This window comes from Hetaerina americana, unplaced genomic scaffold (genome assembly GCF_022747635.1).
Source record: "Hetaerina americana unplaced genomic scaffold, ioHetAmer1.1.p SCAF_7, whole genome shotgun sequence".
Taxonomy (NCBI): domain Eukaryota; kingdom Metazoa; phylum Arthropoda; class Insecta; order Odonata; family Calopterygidae; genus Hetaerina; species Hetaerina americana.
This window is the reverse complement of record NW_027287316.1, coordinates 69,635,833-69,656,234: the sequence shown is the minus strand read 5'-3', so window position 1 is coordinate 69,656,234 and position 20,402 is coordinate 69,635,833. Positions and strand designations below refer to the sequence as shown.

Here is a 20,402-nt window from a genome sequence, read left to right as displayed (position 1 = left end):
ATGAAAAACAACATTAACACACACCGAAAGTTAAAACGAGTCGTTCTTCCGGTTTGATAAAGTAGAGCTAATTCGTGTTTTGGCTACTTAATCTACCCGAATGTGTTTTTCCCCAACCTCAATTAGTGTGTAAACAAAAAAAACTTATTTTTATTTCCGATAATATTAAATTCGTTGAACCCCTTCGCTTTTTTAGCAGAATGCGTTCACTTTCTTTGTCCTCTTTTGGTTTTATTTGAATTTATTTTATATTCAAACTTCATGAGCTGAGACACGATAGTTATTTCTTAAGCTAAATCTCATTCAGCTGAATTCTACTGCCATTTTTTGTCACAACTGGTGGCGTACCCTTCTTCGGCAGGTAAATATTCCCTATGCACTTCTCGAACTATCTGCTTACCCCTCGTAGGAAGACACTTTCGTGTCCCGTGATGGCCTAGGTGAGCGACTGTGAAATCGACCCGTTATGATACCCAAAAAGGAAATATGCATGCGGTGGACAATCCGCAAAAATAAAAGTAACCGGGTTGACCCTGGGGCACAAACCATGCCCTGGCCTTCACACGACAACGAACGCCCTCTACAGGGTTGACGGCTCTTGTACAGACACAGACGAAAGCGTTGCAGGTGGCGTGGAAAAAACCCGAGTCTCCACAGTCACCACGAAGTATACGTACACCACGGGCCATAGCGAAAAGTGCACAGGAATAAAAACACACAAAAACCGGAGTTCCCCCCCCCCCTCCGAGAGGAATGTTTGAAGGGGCGGAGAGTGGGGGGGGGCGGTGTGTCGGGAGGGGTGAAGGGCTCGAGGGAAAATAATGGTGAGCGAGGGGGGTGTAGTAGGTGGGGAGGACGACGAAAAGCAGCTCGTTCCGTGACGTCACCAGACAGACGGGCGAGTTTTACGAGGGGTGCCGGAGCGAAATTACGTTTTCATAAATGGGAAAAAATAACCAATGCGACGGAATCGCACGAAATGCACGGGCACCGAGGGATTGGGTGGGGAAGCAGGGAGAATGACACAAAAAAAATGAAGGGAGGGCGAGCGCACGAGCAAGGTGGCCGCGGGTTTAGGGAAAAAAAAACAGACGAAAAACGATGACCGTGGGTCCGCGGCGCTATTGTCGGGGCGATAAATTTCGCAGGGAAATTAACTGTGGAGATTTTCTTCTGCGTTTTGTCGCAAAAAAAAACTCCCGCTTCGATAAGAGCCCGGTCAGTCGCGACTTGTTTGTGTATAAAAATACACATCAAGTGCCGCACGATGTGAATAAAAATCCTTCACCATGAGGGAATGGAATTAGGGCTCGCGGCGGATTTAACTTATAGGCGCAAATGAATAAGGAAGCGGGTTCGATGGGGACGGGGGGGATTAAGAATATCACCAGGTTTTAATGCTGAAAAGTATACTTTGAAAATGAATGCGACAAACAATTTATGTGGAGCTCGTCATCCATGGAGACCGCTTTGAAGAGTAACTCACACCGGAGAACTTATGGCATTAACTGCATGAATGATCGGCAAAACTGCTTCGAAATGCATTCCGTCGTGGACATACTACCTTGATCAAAACGTTCCCGGAATAACCACCGTGTGGCGCTCCCATCGTTCCGATTTGAGTTCTGTTTTTTTTTGTTAAATTGGTACATCTGTTGTTGATATTCCCTTTAAATCTTAGTGTCATAACTTGACATTTGCAAAAGTTACGGTCGGTTTTCGGTATGTCCATCAGTGCTTCTTGCGATTTTTCCATTACTTCCTCTCGGCTGCTAAAACGCGTTCCCCGTAATGGTTTTTTAACTCGATTGAACAGAAAGAAGTCACAGGGAGCCAAATCAGGTGAATTCGGTGGCTGTTGGATGGTATTTGTTGCATTTTTCGTCAAAAAATTACGAATAATGATAGCACTGTGCGACGGTGCGTTATCATGGTGCAAAATCCACGAGTTTTCTGCCCACATTTCTGGTCTCTTTCGGCGAATTGCTTCACGCAAACGTCTCATAACGCCCAAATAATACTCTTTGTTTACTGTCTGGCCTTCTGGCAAAAATTCATGATGCACTACACCGTTGTAATCCATGAAAACCGTCAGCATTGCCTTCTTTTTTGACTGAAAACGACGTGGTTTTTTTGGTCTCGGCTCATTTGGTGAACGCCATTCACTTGCCTGATGTCTGGATTGCGTGTCGTACTCATAAACCCACGTCTCGTCTCCAGTAATGATCCTTTTGATGAATGTGGGATCGGGTTCAGCCTCGCAAATCATGTCTTTTGCGACGTCAACACGGTCTCTTTTTTGCATGAAATTGAGGTCTTTTGGAACCAACTTTGCTGCTACACGACGGAAACCCAAATCATTAACCACAATGTCTTGGGCGGATCCATAGGCAATGTTCAAGTCCTCCGCTATTTCTCTGATGGTTAATTTGCGGTTATTGACCAACATTTCTTTTACTTTATCAATTTTTTCACCGACTTTCGATGTCGATGGTCTGCCACTGCGTTCATCATCTTCGATTGACTCACGACCACTTCTGAACCGCTCGTGCCACTGGTAAACGACCGTTTTTTTTAGAGAATCGTTGCCGAAACACTTTTCCAACATTTCCAACGTCCGTGCGCCACTAAATCCGTTTTTTACGCAAAATTTAATACAAGTTCGTTGTTGCAAATTTAAATCCATTTCTGAAATTGTAAAAAATCGCCAACACACACAGAGATAGATGTACTCTTGGCTACGTAACTTTGGCAAATGTCAAGTTATGACACTAAGATTTAAAGGGAATATCAACAACAGATGTACCAATTTAACAAAAAAAACAGAACTCAAATCGGAACGATGGGAGCGCCACACGGTGGTTATTCCGGGAACTTTTTGATCAAGGTAGTATATTTTATTAAAACTAAATGAGATCGATTGTGAATATCTATGCAACGCATTCATATTCAATGTACTTCCAATGCAACAATTTCAGAGTGTAAAAATCATTCGCCTTGACTGGGACTCGAACCCAGATCCCTCAATATCCGGTCGAGTGCTTTAGCCACTTAAGCTACCGAGGCGTCCTCTTAAACTCTGAAATTTTGGGGCTTTTAAAGGAACTAGATGTTATGACGAAATACCGTACATACAATGTCACATGCATAGCGGATGACTCCGTTAAAAGTTACTGTTGCGGCATCTCCCGCAGTTTCTTTGGAATTTGTCAATGTACTTACCTATCTGCAACACAATATGGTTAAAAAAAAGTAGACAAATATGCTGCACAAACCACCTGTAATATTTAAATCAACCTTCATGAATACAAAATCCTCCGGACTTCATGTACCTTTGGATTTGAACACACGCTTTCCACGAACTTTTACAAATATGCAAACATTCAACTTCTAATGATTAAATGTTAATGACAACGTTTTTTTCCCGAGTACATTTTAACAATACGACACCATAAAATTCCACGCATTGGCCTCAACATATTGATCAGTCTAACAAAAACATACTCTATTATTGCCTGAGGCGATAATTAAACCCAGTTCGGCCATCCCACGATCCGAAATGAATGTAAATTATGAACAGCCGTAAAGAAAATAACTCACGAGTGGGATTCCTACATTATGACCCCATTTTGACAAAACACCCATTGCCAATACCGAGTCATTAATTCCATTTCGCTTAAATTAAAATTGGAAATATTCGAAATAGCTTACTAATTGTTAATACTTCCCAGCCGTAATCCCCATTTGGGGCTAAGGTTTATGGCTGAAAACGGCAACAAAGACACGAGATACTGAATTTAGAGCGCCATCACACCAATGAAACTCATAACCGAATGACAAATAAAGCAGAAACTTTTGAATTACGACGGCGAACGAGGGAGACGGAATTTTCCGAACGCCCCGTGCACGTAGGCAAGCCCACCCGGACGGTTTTTTATGCGCATTCGATTCCGCGCTCTAATAACTTCACTTGTACCGTTATATTTAACCCATTCACACCCTTTGAAACTAATTTCAAAGCGGAAAATAAAGAGAATTATTGGAACTTCGTGTGTGAAACGCATCATCCCTTTCATAAACCAGACACGCGTTCGATAACGGGCTATGAATTTACGCAGGATGCACTCCTCATCATAATACCAAAAGTAATTATGGAACGATAGGACGGTAAAATTAATAACTGATGACGTTCTGACAGAAACTACCATGCTCCATAGTCACAGAGATGCTAATGAGGATGAAACGAAAGACTGAGCATCTTTCTCGTCAAAGCGGAACGTTATAAATATCTATGAGATATTTTTAAGATTTAATTAAATTAGAATTTAATATCTATAAATTAACGTTGACAACTTATACGTGTGAGCTTATACACAGTGAGACAACTTAGAATACAAAATACTCAAAGCAGCTCCCCTTTCATTGTGTTGTAGTATGATGATTGAAAACGGATTGGAGCAGCGTCGATTGTCGGGAAAAGATAAATGTATGACTAATCATGAATAGGCTTTCACTTTAAGTAATGAACATTATGTAAATAATTTGAAATTAGTTGAAATAAATAAATACACCGACTTAACGAGCCAGGCCGATATTTATATCTAAGACCTGCCTTGAATCTTTTTTCTTAAAGTGCCTTGAGTTAAATTTTTGCATTTCCCATGACAGAGACTTCATATTTTTCGACCTAAACGCACAAAATGGGATAGTAAATTTGAGCCGAATTTAAGCTTACTCGCAGTGGATCAAAATAGAAAGCTTATTATCAAAGATAATGCTATACATATACTCACTGATATCACCTATTGAAAATTTCTCCTAGACGAAAAAATGAGTACAGGAACGCCGGACATTAAAAGTGCGATCATGAACATTATTAATATTTCCCGTCCAAATAAAAAAATACAGCCATTGCCAAGCGATCGCATACAGCAACTCATCGGTGGAGTGTGTGTGCGTGGGGAGGGGTGAGGGTGTGAAAGACAGCAGCTTACGCGCTTCGAGTGCTTGTGCGCAGAGAAGGGCGCAGATGACGAGTGCGTGGGATGACGGGACGTGGGAGGTGGATGGTGCGTATGATGGGTGACCGAGGGGGAGGAATGGGTCGCGGAGTTACGTCGTCGCTGGAGGGGTTGGAAGGTGGAAAAGGAGCATGACAGGAGAGAGAGAAAGAAGGGGGGTGGGGGAATCGAATGGCGGAAGGGGGTGAACAGCGAGCGTGGATCGGGAGTGGGGGGTGAAGAGAAGATTTGGGGGGAGGGGGGGAACGCTCTCCGAGTCCTGTCCTCGAAGCCCGTTCCCCCGCCCCTGCCATCAAGTCGTCGGCGGCGCCGGTGATAGATACCACTACGCTCACATTGAATATTTCACTTGTTCCATCCTGAGGCATGAATATTTACTAGAGGGGGTCGAGGAGAGGAGGAAAGGGGACGAGGTCGAATAAAGAAGGAGGGGATAGTGGAAGAGATTGGAATCCCAGCAGTACAATTCCTCCTCTTTGACAGGCTAGGCGTGGAGGAACATCACATTCTGCACTTATGCCTTCCTATTCGTTTTAATAGTGTCTAGAATATTTACTACGTCCTGTCGCTGCACGACGCTTCCGCCATGAGTGTATACGTAGATATCTGCCTGAAATAAGAGGAATGACAGGGGTATAATATTTACGTACACTTTTATTCACTGATCGTAATTACGATCCTTTATTCCTTTCTTACGCCAAGGCTGAATTACCGCGGGGATTATTTTTGTTAAAGTTTGACGCGATCGTTAAGGCCTAACCGGAAGGATTATTCGAAACGAGCTCCATATAAGAAACGTCGACTTCAGTGGAGACAATACATCCTTCCTTTCGCCAAAAAACTAACATTCCTTTCTTAAGTGAAAAGTAAAATTGATTAAGTAAGGACGATAGACTATAGTAGCAGGGGGATGAATAACTAAGAATGGAAGATACCACATCGGGCACGGAGAAATGAAAGAACATAATCTGAAGGCGTAGTGATTATTATCACAGCAGATGTTCATCGGTACACTGCAGTAAATGTGCATCTTCTTACAAAACCAAAAGCGTGAATTAAATTTAAGACTCAAAACTAAATTATCACCCTAAAAAGTTAATATCGGTCATCAAAGATGAAGTATCATGAAACTAGCATATAGTATTAGCATATAGTCGAGAATTCTCAAGGTCGCAATAACTGTAATTATACTGGAATCGATGGCGGTAAGCCTCTGGTACACCTGTTCAATGAGTGGCATGAGAAGAGAATATTTTTTGACAGGCTCCGAGCAGAAGGTAGCGGGATGCCCTTTTTATTTCAAGCTCCTCGCATTGTCCACCAAATCATTGAGCATTCGAGTGCGACGGAATCACCTTTCATACTCCTCTTACGTACGAGATCATAAACCTGGCGAGAAGCAAATGGTATGGGGGACATGTGCTCAGCCTTGAAATATTTTCACGGTGCCAGCCAACTACCTTGCGTCGGCGAGTTGACGAACATTCATTTTTCAAAATTTAGCGAAGATAGTACGCCCGACATGACGCAGTCATAGTTTCCCATCAAATTAAATACTTAATCGTAATTAGCCCGGAACGAACGTAACGTTTACGCGAACATTCGAATATTTTCGTACTTAAACAGAACACACAGGAAACTTTAGATTCGAACAAGCAAAAAAAATGAAGAAAACGGGTATTTTCTTGGGGGGGAAGACTGAATTGGCGAAACCGAGGGGAGCATACATGGGAGGATAAAGACTGGTTGCATATTAAACCATCCCTTCCGAGAAAGATGATTAAAGAGTCGAACCACACGGTTATGGTATGGTGGACGCGGGCTCAAAGGAGAAAATGACACTTAAAGGAGGGCCGACAAGGAAACGAAAATCGAGAAGAAAGGAAGATGAAGGGTGGAAAATGGGACATAAGAGTAATAAAGAATAAGTGAACGAAGACTGAAGAGGAGTCAAGGGGAGGAAGAAGGGAGGAATGGCGATAAATGAAGCGGATAGTGAGGAGACAGGATAGCATACTTATTTGAAGCACACTCTCTAATGCACGCATTTGAGAGTGTGCTTCAATGAGGCACTCTACTTTAGCATGCATACATCTATGCGTCCCATTTCACCTTCCAGTTCGAACGCATTAAAAATTTTAATACGAGGACGCTATTCACGATTCTTCATTTTTTAAAAATTCATCAGATTTAATCAATTTGAATTAATAAAAAAAATTGACTGAGCACTTCCAAGTGAAAGCGACTTAAAACTTGCTCAACATCACATATGCATGTATTAACAAAATAGGAGGCGCTGCTTCTTTTCCGACGCTAGCCGCAACACCAAATGTTTCATTGCTCTGGGCACAAGGTAGCGGAAAACAAGAGATATGCATCACTAATAACACCGACTGGAGTTGCCTGCCTTTAACTTCATTTCTTATCTCACATACCGAAAGTTCATCAAAACAGAAACGGGTGTACGTATCACTGACTGCAGGTGTTTATTTCCCAGTCATTTATACGAAAACCAAGCAGAGAAGCAAGACTGACGGATAAAGGCGTAGATGAGAGGGGAAAAAGATGACGGGAGAACTGAAAGGGACAAGAGGAACGTGGAGACCGAATGGTAAGTAACGAAGGGGTACGAGAGATAGAGACAGAGAGCATGCATTAACCGCAACAGATTTGGAATGGAGTTGGATGACGGGAGAGAGGGAAGGGGAAGGTGAGTGAGGAAGAGACGGCCTGGAGAGCAGTTCGCTCTGCAGCGGAGAGGCCTGTCTCGCATGAATAGCATTAAAGTAAATTGGAGATTGTCCGTGTTGGACGCTGGGAAATACTCTCAGAAAAATAGAGACCGGGTGAATCATGGGAGGAGAGCGACCGAGAAAGATAAGATGACTGGGATAACCGCTGGCCTCAGTCCCCCCCACCCTCTCCCTCCGCACAGGTGCAGGTAGGAATGCACTCCTCGCTCACTTTTCAACTTCCTACTCTTTCCTCAAATCGCCCAAAACTCTTCGAGAGTGAACTGTGGCGGAATACATTTTTGCGTCCTTTAGCGAAATAAATGAATTGAGAGCACGAATACCGACATGGCCTCGCACCGATGGCATGGGTTCATTACCCTCTAGACGCAGGACTATTCATTACCCTTCTCGGAACCCATTTGGATATCGCTGAGAAAATATTTTACGACGTTGGACGGGATCTCAAGTGACTATCTGTACCCTCTGGAGCCTTAAGTTTAGAGTAAGCTGATGCCGACGACAGATTTCACTTCACAATCCCTTCATCAAACGCTCTCTCAAAAACTGTTTACTCACGTAAAGAAACTCACCCTAGGCATTTGCGTGAATCCCAAAAACACTAGGTGACTCTTAACAGGACATACATTTAAGGATCTGATGTTTGCAGGATGTTATGTGAAGCGCTCTTTGAAATAGCCTTCGTCTGAATGGAGCTTGCATATTTCTGCGTCACGACAGAGCTTGTGATGACCGATCAAACGAGAGGCTTTTTTCCACGCGAAGAAAGGCAAACAAATGTCTCCGTCTTCATTCCAATGAATTTATGACTGCTTTGAGAAACCGCAAACGGTTCAAAATGCGTGTGCCTTCGTAATCAACAACATATGTTCAAAACAATAAAATAAATCATGCAAAAAACGAAATAATAAAGTCCTGTTCTTATAAATTGCTGAAATGTGGGATGGACCTGACTCTAATTAAAAGTTCAAGACGCCTTCCTATACCAATGTACAGAAAAACAACGGTCGTAATTTCATGGCTGGGAATAATTTAATGCTACAGCAAAATCAAGCAAAAGCAAAGCGCTGCCCCTAGCGTAGGTACAATATTGCCTACAATTCCAGGAGATAGCGATACAAAAGAGGGATTTTTCCCACAATCGGATATTTATCTCAGAAAGCAAAGCCAGTTTTAAACAATAGATTACTTTGAAGTCAGATTTGTAAAATCGTAATTACTCTTCGGTGACTGAGAGAACCCTCTCTTGGACTAAAAGGTTATCACAAAAAAGAGCAATACACCGAAACCTAAGTGAATACAAGCAGGTTTTCATATAACTATTTGCGATATTTTAAAAAATGGAATAAATATTCACTACTTCTTTTTCTACCAGCAATCAATTAAATGTCCACATATTTTGTGTTTTGCAAATAGTGCTTAATGCAGTTTCAACGCAAAACAGCCCATGGAAAAAGAGGTATCTTCTTGAGGCAAATGCGCAAAGGATTATTTCCGATTACACCTTTTAATGCCATTTTGAATAATTATATTGGCATTACCTACTATTAACAACACAATCGAGTGTAACAAGTCCATGAGGTGGACAATTGTGAAGAAAACACTCCCACGCACCTGTTAAGAGTATCCCATAACCCTTGAAGTGTTTATTTCTTTGCGTTACACCGGTCGCACTCATAGCAAAAGATTGTTGCTTTCCGAAAACAAAGCTCGAATGATCGATGCTCGAAAGCACCATTCATACAGTTCGTGGAGAAAGAAGCGAGAATGCCGCGATAAATGCAGTGAGAGTGAAATTTTCTTGCTACCAGAAAACGTTAGCGAGCACATTTAAAAATACTTAGAAAACATCGAAAGTCAACGAAAGAACAAAAAGGACAATTAAAAAGGTATTGAAATGAGGGGAGCATTATAAGGGGCAGGAATGAGAATACTTTATCACGTGGGAAGCTGTCACTGCTGCTGAAGAAATCTTCAACAGGTTTGGTTCGACACAAATAGTCCCAACGGTGCTCGCATGAGTGAGACAGACCTGTGTCGCACATTTCCATTTACACATTCTGGAAAGGGAGACAGGCTCCATGGCTGGGGGATTCGAAGAAATTCTGGTACTCCCAACTCCGCTTGGGTTCACCTGAAAGTGGCCACTGCAAACGCCCGGATTTGAATCCCCCGGTTAACGTCGTACTCAGTTAACGGCTACACATCTCACCCACAACGCTACTGAGGAGGTATGCACTTGGGGCTGCCAAAAAGAAATGAAAACGCGAGGACCAGAAATGAGCTCGGAGAGGGCAGACATCACGAGACGTTGGTTGGTTGGTGGAGAGATTGGAGGAGGGAGGGGGAGGGGAAGGAGGATAAGAAAAAGACGTGGGTTAAAAAGTTTACAAAAAAAAGAAGAAGAAAAAAATTCCCGCGAATCACAGTGAAATTTACGAGGAGACGAAAGGAAAATAAACCAAGCGGACGAAATTGCCGGCACCGTGAGATCGGCACGGCAAATTCTACGGATTACCCCCTTAACAACCGTAGCCTCACGACAATGACCATGGTGCCGAAATAGGAGAGAGAGAGAGAGAGAGAGAATGAGGGAGGAGGTGCGAGAGAGAGGAGCATTGGGGGAGACGCCACAACCACGAAGAGATCAGTTATTCGGCTCCGAGGAGTGGATGATGGAGTGAGGGTGCATAATCCTCGTCCCGGATTGGCTAGGACGGCAGAAACCGCGATTTGCTGCGAGGGAAATGGGTTGGGGGTGGGGGGCTGTTGGAAGGGGCAGACGGACGGCGTTTCACGTCCGTGCGCATACTTTCAAGGCGGGGGCAATCTTCACCTGGGGGTCATCGGACCCGCCCCCCTTCGCGCGCGTGGGGTCCAACGCGGGTCGACCAAGCTGAATGGGTGAGTACGTCATTGGCATCCCTTGAAATTGTTATTTTTTCGATTATGAAACCAGATTACGGAGCGGAGATGGCTCAAAGCCATTTTTTTTTAATTTATATGACTTCCAAAAGGTAACACGCCAAATTTAAGGTGAAAACCTCATATAAATGCTATTATTTTTAAGTTTTTCTATTTTCAACACTATCGTACATACAATATTCAGCCAGTGCGCGGAATGAAGCTGGTTTATGATATTTGGGGACGAAAAAAAAACGGGCGAGGCCGTTTACTTCTACTCTCTTATCCAATGAAAGGAGACTGCTATTAGTTGATATATGTTTATGTTGAAAACCTCATTCAAAGCGCAAAGTTTATAACGAGAAACTGAACTTAAAATTACAATGAATCATCGAAATCAACTCGATTGAGACATTTGCAAGCCAGTTTTAAGAATTGTCGGCCGGCATGCCACTTGTGCATGTTTACACTAGGATATTATTAAATTATACATGGAATGCGAATTAGATTGATAAATAAGATCTTTGTAATCTCTTCAAAAGGTTTAACCTCTGGACAAAACGATGAAAGACCATTAGCACCTTGTAAATAGAAAACGGGGTAGCAAAGAGAATTGAATAGCTAAGACAGGAAAGTCTTGATTTCCAAAGCGGTTCATCTTTAACTCATTGAGCCACACGAAAAACTACTGACATTCACGCTAACATTACTTGGTGACATTGTTTTAAATTCGAGGTTTTTCTAGAGATATTTCCGACGTTCCGAGGTTCCTCCATTTTTCGTTTACTTCAAAATCAACTAAGCCATCATGTTTCTAATGCATTCCACCGACGGGCTTCAACGGAAGACAAAGACCCCAACCACTCAGCCGCGAATTGCACGCGGAAGGTCCCCGGCAAATACAGCCATGCGCTCACAGAGATAAACTACCTCTGATAAGTCCGCCACAGTCCGGAACCGAACAAACCTAGATGCGGGAGTCCTGCACACTACTGCCCGACCCAACGTTAGGCGAGGTTTCGATGGGCGGAACAGGGAGGGCAGGACGTAGCCCTGCGAGGGTGGAGTCGGTCTGGAACCCCAATGCTTCGCTTCCGCACACACCCTCTCCCGCCGGTTGAATGCTCGCCTGGGCGAGACAGTAAGTCACCACCACCTTCGCCCACGCGCCTCCCTCCCGCGAGACAGGGGTTTCAAGGATGGATGGATGGATGGATGGATGGACGGATGGATGGATGGATGGATGGATGCGTGGATGGGGCGGCGGGGAGACACGCGGGGATCGCACCGGGCACGCCCGTTTCGGTGGAATCGGCCGTTCCGCGAAGCCCAACCCCCTTATAGCGCGCTCTCTCCTGCCGCCGTCAACCACCCCCCGCTATCCCTTGAAAAATACCCGACTCCCCTTGTACCTCCCCGGACCAGAGAAGTTTGCCTGGTTGAATCAACGCTTGTAACGCTCGCTGCCGACCGAACGGACACTTTATCAAAGAGGGATATTTGCCCAGTAGGAGGAGGGGGGGGGGAGTGGTCGAATGTCACGCATCTCTCTAATTATCGCTCGTAACTCCAGATTTTCCAGAATTTGGGATCCTTCATCCTTAGATTTTGGCAATTGTGGGATTTTACAAAAGAGAAATATGGATATTACGGAACTTCCATCAGAAATAATAAACGCCAAGGGCATAAAATGTATCGAGTTGTTCACGATTCATGCTATGGAAAAATAAGTACCACAAATTTCTAAGATATCATTTTTTCACTGTCCTGATTGAAAAAGTGAAACAACATCACTGTATCTCAGAACAAGATCCTATTTTATAATTACGAGGGATGATTTTGAGCATTTATAAAAAAATGCAAGTAAGTATAAAGTAGAGTGCCCAGCTATTGCCTGAAAAGCCCCAGATACAATTCATTCTGGCACTTTCCTTACTCCCTGCTAATCCCGAGCTGGGTAATTTTCTGGGAAACCGTAGATTGAAAGAAATGCTCCTTTTTCTCTTATTTGCATGTGCGATTTTCACACGCTTTTGGGAGTAGTAGATACAAAATAAGATTTCCACTCACTCAACAAACCGATCCCCTGAGTGGAAGATTTTCCCTGATTTAAATGAGTAAATGCACAGAATTCCTACCAATGCCCAGCATTTTGTCTCTTCCTGGAAACCAAGGCCAATTCACGTCTACACCCTGCTGGAAACAACTTTTTTGCAGACAGACTCAGCATAAATATTTCGTTGGCTACCGCGAATTTGGGATTATTCTTATCGTTACATAAGGAGGGTCGAGCTGGATTTATCGGAATACTCGGAACTGGCAATCCTCAAAGCGGAAAAAAACGTCAAATTCCGAAATATTAAAACCTTTATAATAAAAGAGTCTGTCTGATTATACGCGCTCTATCGACAACTCTCGGGTTTTTTTCAGAGAAAGTGAGAATCGCGAACTCGCTAGTCTACCTCGTCGAACTGAACACACTCCTAATGAGTCGATGGTGGAAAAACTGCGTCGCGAACACCCCGTTTCAAAACAAAAAAATAGACACTCCGTGCTCGCATTAATAGCTGTGGATATAAAAAAAATATTTCTCATTCCTATCGAGGCGTGAAAAAAACAGGGAATTTTAATGGGCGGGCGACGTCCCTCCCCTTCTATAACCCCCTCCGACGCATATTGAAAGAGAGCGAGGAGCGTCTCGGCCTATGAAACGAAAACAAGTGGGCTGGAGAGGAGAATGAAAAGCAAACGGAAGATACACAAGGAACACACAAGACGAGGGCGTCAGCGCACACTCTCTCTCAAACACAAACGCGAGGGCGCACACACACACACAGAAACACACGGGAACTCACAGTTCCTATCTCTTTCTGTCTCACTCCAGCCAGACAGCGTGTACTCGCCTAAAAAGAGGGGATTTCCCGCACGTCACCCGCACCGACACTCATTATCGAGGCGTCAATCTATTGAAAGAATCACGCCCGCCGTAAAAGGGTGGAGTGGGAAGGAAAATGTGGAAGTGGGAGGCGGAGGAGTACTAAGGGTGGAGAGGGCACGGGAGTTGGGGGCGGGATGGGGGCGGAAGGAGGATGGGAATAAAACGAAAGCATCGCCGCGCGCGGGCTCCAACGCGTCATCGCCTTAATCTGGAAACTCTTCCGTCGTTTTCTTCTTTTTAACTCGTTTTCGCTCCCAATTCTTTTTTTTCCCCTTCCTCTTTCTCCCAGCCTTCCCCCCCTCCTCTCCATTTTCTCCAAACTAATCCCCACGTCGCGCGTCGACGACGGTCAGCCTGACTCACGAGAGTGAAAAAGACAACCCCCCCCCACACCCTCAACACCCCCTCTCTACCAACTCTTTTCCGCGCTAACTATTCAGGAGGTTGCGAAAACAACTAGTCTAGACGACGGGGGGGTTAATGCAATAAGGTCATCGACTATGAGGAATATCCCCCGAAGCAGGGAGAGGGAAAGGAAGGGAAGAAGAGTGGGCGAGGAGGAAACGGAAGAGGGAAAGAAAAAACAGATACGGGAGGAGAGGGGGAGTTGAAAGACCTTTTCATGTACGTAGGCCGTCAAAAAGCCACGAGAAGCACACATTCACGTCAAAGTTATCTTTTGATTATTTCGGCTGGGAGAAGGAGATAGGGAGAGGGAATGGGAGGATAAGGCGTCGGGAATGAGATAGAGAAATGAGGACGGGAAACCACAAAGGGTTAGATAAAGTAAGCGAGAGAGAGACAGAGGGGGGGGGAGACAGGGAAGCACAGAGTGAGAGGAGAGAGGACAAATCAGAGAGATAAATGGTGACTCCCGACGTGACTTGGTCGATATTCGAGTTTATTGAACCGTGGTACTGGGTGATTGCAAGAGCGGAAAAAGACGGGCGGAAAACGATGCGACGAAGACGAAATGAGCGATGGAGGGGGGACACTAGCGGACAAAAGATTTCAATCGATCACGCGTAGAAAGGACGTCGTCCACGCCCCCGGCGCGTAATTGGAGATTGATTCCGCAATTAACCACTCGTTAGGTAGGTGTGCACATTGGCCGCTGTTGCACGAAGGAAGTGGTGGTCATCGACTCCTTTCGCCGTGGCGTCAGAAAAAAACGTGGAGAGCAGGAGGAAGGGTTAAGGGAAGGACCGAAACGAAACAGTTGAATATTACCAAGATTCCCCGTCACTCGGCAAAACCATGACAATTAAGGAATTCCCGAAATGCATTGGCGCATTGAGTTTTATGGTGTCCCATTAATATGAGAACCATACATCCGAGACTTAATCTCCAGTCATCATGATAAAACAAATTCATGAATCAATACATATCGACAGGCTTTACCGATTTTCATCCTGATCTCAAAAATTTATTGAAATGTATGAGTAACGCTATTTGACAGATCAGGCATTTTTATAACGAAGACACACGTGAGGTACAAATTTTACACATGATGACTGACAGCCATCAATGAACAATGATTACGTAAAACCGAACTTATAAGCTGAACAATCAAAGTGTTACGGTGATATCTAATGCTAGTTAGTTACCGACTATGCCTTTTTTCAACTACCACTTGACTCCCCACCCACGGTCCTATCGGCTGCGGCCACTCGCAGCTCCAGGTTGAGTATTCGGCCAAATTCCCGGGGAACCTTGAGGGGCGGAAAGCGGGGTCTTTGGGGGAGCCGCAAAGAGAACGGAACTCACCGGAGCAGCTGGCGTCTGCAGGTGCGGTGCGAAGGTCCCCGTGATGGCCGAAGTCGCCGTCGCAGCCGTCGCGACCCCCGACGACCCCGTCGACGACGTGGGCGGCGCCTTGGCCCCCAGGCCGTGGTGCCGCCGCAAGACGCAGAGGTGGTGGTGGGCTCCGTGGTAGAGGTTTTGGGGGGCGGAAACGCCCCCGCCGCCGCCGTGGCCGTTGCCGCCGCCGTTGTTGTTGTTGTTCAGCCCCCCGACCCCGCCGCCACCCACTTGGTACCCTCCCCTCTGATCCAGCGTCGTCGCGGCTTTCTTGCCGCCTCCAGCCCCCGTGCCGCGGGGCGGAGGGGACTGGTCCGAGTGAGGGGGGTGGTGGTGGTGGTGCTGGTGATGGTGGGTGTTGTGGTGATGCTGGGTGGGGACCTGGTGGTGGTGGTGGCGCGGAGGGGGAGGCAGGGCCACTGGGACCGTCGTGGTGCCGGGCGTCGGGCTGGCGATGTTGGAGGAGAAGTAAACCTGCTGGTTTCCGCCGCGATGGTGATGGTGGTGGTGCTGTTGTTGGCCCGGGAGTTGGTGCCGTTGGTGTTCGAGCGGAGGTCTGGGGTGGTGGTGGTTCTCCTCCTCCTCTTCCTCCTCCTCTTCTTCTTCCTCCTCCTCCTCCTCTTCGGCCTCCTCGCCCGTCTCTGGGGCGAGCGGCAGGGACGAGTGGGGGCCGGAGGAGGGTGCTGGGTTGGCGGGGTTGGAAGGGGACGGGGAGGCGGGGGGCGAGGGGCCGGTCGAAGCGGGGCGGTCACTCCAAGACCGGGCGCCCATCCTGGACCGGGCACGAGACGAAGCGACGCACGTGAGGAGGCCCAGGGCGAGGGCAGCGACCGATGCCCCAGCTCCCAGCACGGCTACCAGCACGCTCGATACTGTGTGGGGAAGAACGGAAATTCACTTTGAGCAACATCGTTAACCGACGTCTTTGGTGAGAGTGATGAGTCAATGTGATGCCTTCATGAAATCAACCACAGTCCATAAATTTAACGCCAACTCCGTTTCGTAAAGGTGAACCTTTCGCAAACCTCAACGGATATCGGTAAATTTTAGGATATCCTCATGCTGGTAGAAAGGGGATAGAGGTAAAGGTGCCCTATCACTTTCCTCACCAAAGACACCGGCTGCTTGTTCAGAATTCGTTAAGCGAAATTCATAGGCAGAGAGAATTCATTTTTTATGAGGAAACCATGTTCATCGCCCCTGGACTAGTTTCGTCTCTTGTTAAGCAAGGTACAGTTCAATATAGAAACGACGTCATGCACGCCAGTTGATCTTACATTGATTCACATAACGTCGACCATCTCGACCAAAGCAGAATTGAGATACTCCTTGCTTAGCTTAGCGGCCAAAAAACCAGCTTGACCAATCCACGACGCAGAACAAGGAGAACATATACAACCAGTGTCCGTGGCCATATTTGCATCTTATATAGTATCTGATATAAAAAATTTCCAATCATATTTTTACCATTGAAAATGTAATTACGCTGGACACTTCCTAAAAATTCTATATCAAGTTCTTCGGCAAATAAGCAATTGTTTGAGTTCCTTTAATTATAAAATTGGTTAAAATAAATGCCGTGAAACGAAATAAAAGCATTGCATAGCTATATACCGGATACCTAAAAGGTTTTTCTCAGGTTTGCACGTGAATTCGCCCAGAAAAACATTTTAATCTGGGAGGAAAAAGACTAAGAATGTTAAAATACAAATTTTCAAAATAATTGGGTAAAGCGTATGGCAAAAGAAGCTTCCTATTGACTGTAAACCAAGAATTTATTTTATTTCCTCAACCAGATGTAAATGTTAAAATTCAACTCCAAATGAAATATTATTAGCTCGCTAATACACCAATATTATTAATATGAATCAAATTTTAATGTCAAAGCTTGTATCACAGCAATACGAATTCTCAGGAAATCCGAGCTACTACCAACGCTTTTTTCTGACTGTAGCACGCCAAATTAACAATTCTTATTTTTTCTATTCATGTAGGTATTAATTTTCCATATTATCAAAATTACTGTATACATTCAGCATGCTAAAAATCTGAGTCACTTAACCATTTGCCACATAAACGTCTGTCCCAATGAAAGCTAAGCCTGACGGTAAGGGTTCTCATTTCCGTTGGGCAATCTCGGTTCGGATGCGCGCGTAATTAGTGAATTCTCCAAGGGCTGAGAAATCTGAATGTAAAAATACTGGACCTTCCGCTACGTCTGCGAGGTGAACAAACGCTAAGCGCACGACTTGACGGCGAGGGGGCGAAGGGTTGGTGGGTGGAGGGGGGGGGTGTGTGTGGTGACGCCGAGTCGGCGACGGAAGCTGCCAACGCAAATGCGTGAAATAACGCTCGTGTCGTCCTCGAAATTAGACATTGATTGTTAGAATTATATATAGTGCATCTCTAATGATCACGTCATGTGATTTATAAATTAAATAAAACAGCAGAAAAATTAATTGGAAGGCCAATGTGCTGTGCTCAATGAAGTTAATCTGCATTTAACTCAAGATAGATACATCCAATAAATTAAATCTCCGAGTTAATGTGTTGTAGTAGTTAATAATTTGAATTTAACTCAAATACGCAGGCGACGCAGCGAAACTAAAATATCAATATTTGGAAAAAATTCATTTGCATAATATACACAAAACACTCGTAAATAAGCTATTAAGTTCAATCTTTACGAAAAAAACGTCGACTAAAACTAGAGCTGATCATTTGGCAGAGAATGGGACGGCCGATTGAAGGATAATAGTATCTAAACTCTGAATCAATACGTCAAACCAACCAAGATTTTCTAATACAGGTAAGCAGTATACTTTTCAAATATACTACAAAATTCAAGTAAGCCCGACAAAAAAATGTTACTGAAATGCAACATTTCAAACACCTGTGCACACTGCCTCATTTCGTGGTGATAGTTCGTTCTGCTTCCACGGACTTGAATTTTACGCTCGTTGCACCAATAAACCGAGGCTGAATTGGCACGGTGATTCTAGACCACAAACCCTTCTACTATCCTAAAAAAATATAGACTTTAATATGATAAAATAGACCGCGACGTTATCTAAATAAAATGGCCAGAATGAAAACCGACCGATTCTATTCACGGATTAATTTTGGCGGCTGGCCGAGGTGAGAGAAGGAGCGTACGCTCAACAGATTGGGATAATTAGTCTGCCATCCCCGTGTGACGCTCGCATTTTGAAGGAACGGCCCCCCGACGGCGGGACGATGTGTTGAAAAGGTTGGGACGACGGCAAAATACAAATTGAGAGGTGCTTAACACATCCTGTTTTTCCACTGCTTCTCGTGCACGACTCTGGCGTCCAGCGTCTCCTTTCCAATTAAGAATTTTGCCTGCGAGTGAACATCTTAAGGGTGAAGATTTGATATCATCAAGATCCAAACGCGGCGACTTCGAAAAAAATTATCAAAAAACTCCATACACAAATACTCATAGTTATCGAAAAAGTCAAAATCGATATTAGGACCATATCCTAATATAAGTCACAGCATTGTCATTCAAAAACGATTATTGATACACCCGCCCACAATTAGCTCTATGTGCAGTACAATGACGAGCTCAATGTAACAATGTGCACTTGAATTAATGAAAAAACAGTTGAGGTGTTTTAATATTAATTGGATAAAATCGTACATCGTATCAGCCCGACCATTTTCTCTAAAATCTACTTTAAGGGTCCCTTTAACGGTGTGTTTGGAGAGATTTCTTTAATGGTACTGAGTAAACAGTAAGCAATAATATCGTACGTAATTTCTTCCCGAAGGGAGAGACAGGCCATCGACCGTGAAGAGCTTTTTCCTGCCGACAAAATAATGAGGATAACAACATAAAACTTAGTTTGCACTCGGAACTAAGTTTGCGTGCGAATGTTAGGGATAAGAATCAACCTACTTTTTAAAACCCAGGTGTGGGCGACGTCGATAAGGGTCGTCATTTCCTTTGCAAAGAGACCCGAGCAAAAAATTGCAACGCGCTACAAAAGCGAGGTTTGTCGATGTAAAATAAACACTATCGGATTTGAATTGGGAAGATATAACGCTTCCACGCTTCGGATTATGAAAAAAAAACTACATACTCAATAAAGTTATGCATACAGTACGTTATTTTGAAAGTTTATACGTTTCACAGTTCCCTATGATAGAAAAATGTGACCAAATAATTTCCAAAATACGTTTCGGGAAATATACACTTTTCATAGACTTAGATACACGATAAATTATGACATAATTCCGTAAGAAAATTTTGGTTCGGGCACGTCGTGTCTGGATACATATTTTAGATTGTCAAAGTAAAATCGTATGGAAACAAGCAAAAGACACCACGCATGTACAGGAAGCGACCGCCAGGACTGGAGCAAGAATGACGACCCCCAAGTATATACTCATCGTAATTATTATTATATTCAGCCGCACGCTGGGTTAATTGAGTCAACATCGATTAAAAGTTCAAAATTGGACGGAAATGTTTCCTCGAAATGAACGTCAGTAATTATATCTGTGAGAGGGAGTAAGAAAAAAAAACCGTGAAAGGAGACCGGAAACGCAACCGAATTACACGTCGTGGAAATTCAGTTTTCGTTTCCGGTCACTTTAGATATTTGCAGTTTTTAACACGTCTTGATTACAACACTCTAGACGGATGTGGCATGAAAGGGGAAGAGGAAAGTCATGCGAGTGTCCGGGTTGAATTAGGGAAGCTAAGTGCGCATGAATATACTTTCACGTGGAAATGAGAAGGACGGATTTCGTGCATCTCCCGCTTGATAAGCATCGCTCCGTTTAAGGCATTTCCTGTACTATGTTCTGGATCTTAGTCCCACCCAACAGATAATAGCCCGGATAATATAAAGAATAATTTTCATTCGCCTGCACATTAAATTATCCACCTCCGTTTCATGCTCCTCCAAAGTTTTTACCGGGACGATTTAGAGGTAAATATAACATATAAGTATGATG

The 20,402-nt window shown here is 44.3% G+C and overlaps 1 protein-coding gene across 1 annotated transcript in view; it reads right to left on the bottom strand.

The window, feature by feature from the left end:
• Positions 1-20,402, bottom strand: part of LOC139696938 (atrophin-1-like) — an 826,129-nt gene that overhangs the window by 332,515 nt on the left and 473,212 nt on the right. The window contains exon 2 of the mRNA XM_071595833.1: positions 15,384-16,288. Coding sequence (XP_071451934.1) covers positions 15,384-16,288 — 905 coding nt within the window. The remainder of the gene's footprint in view (positions 1-15,383; positions 16,289-20,402) is intronic.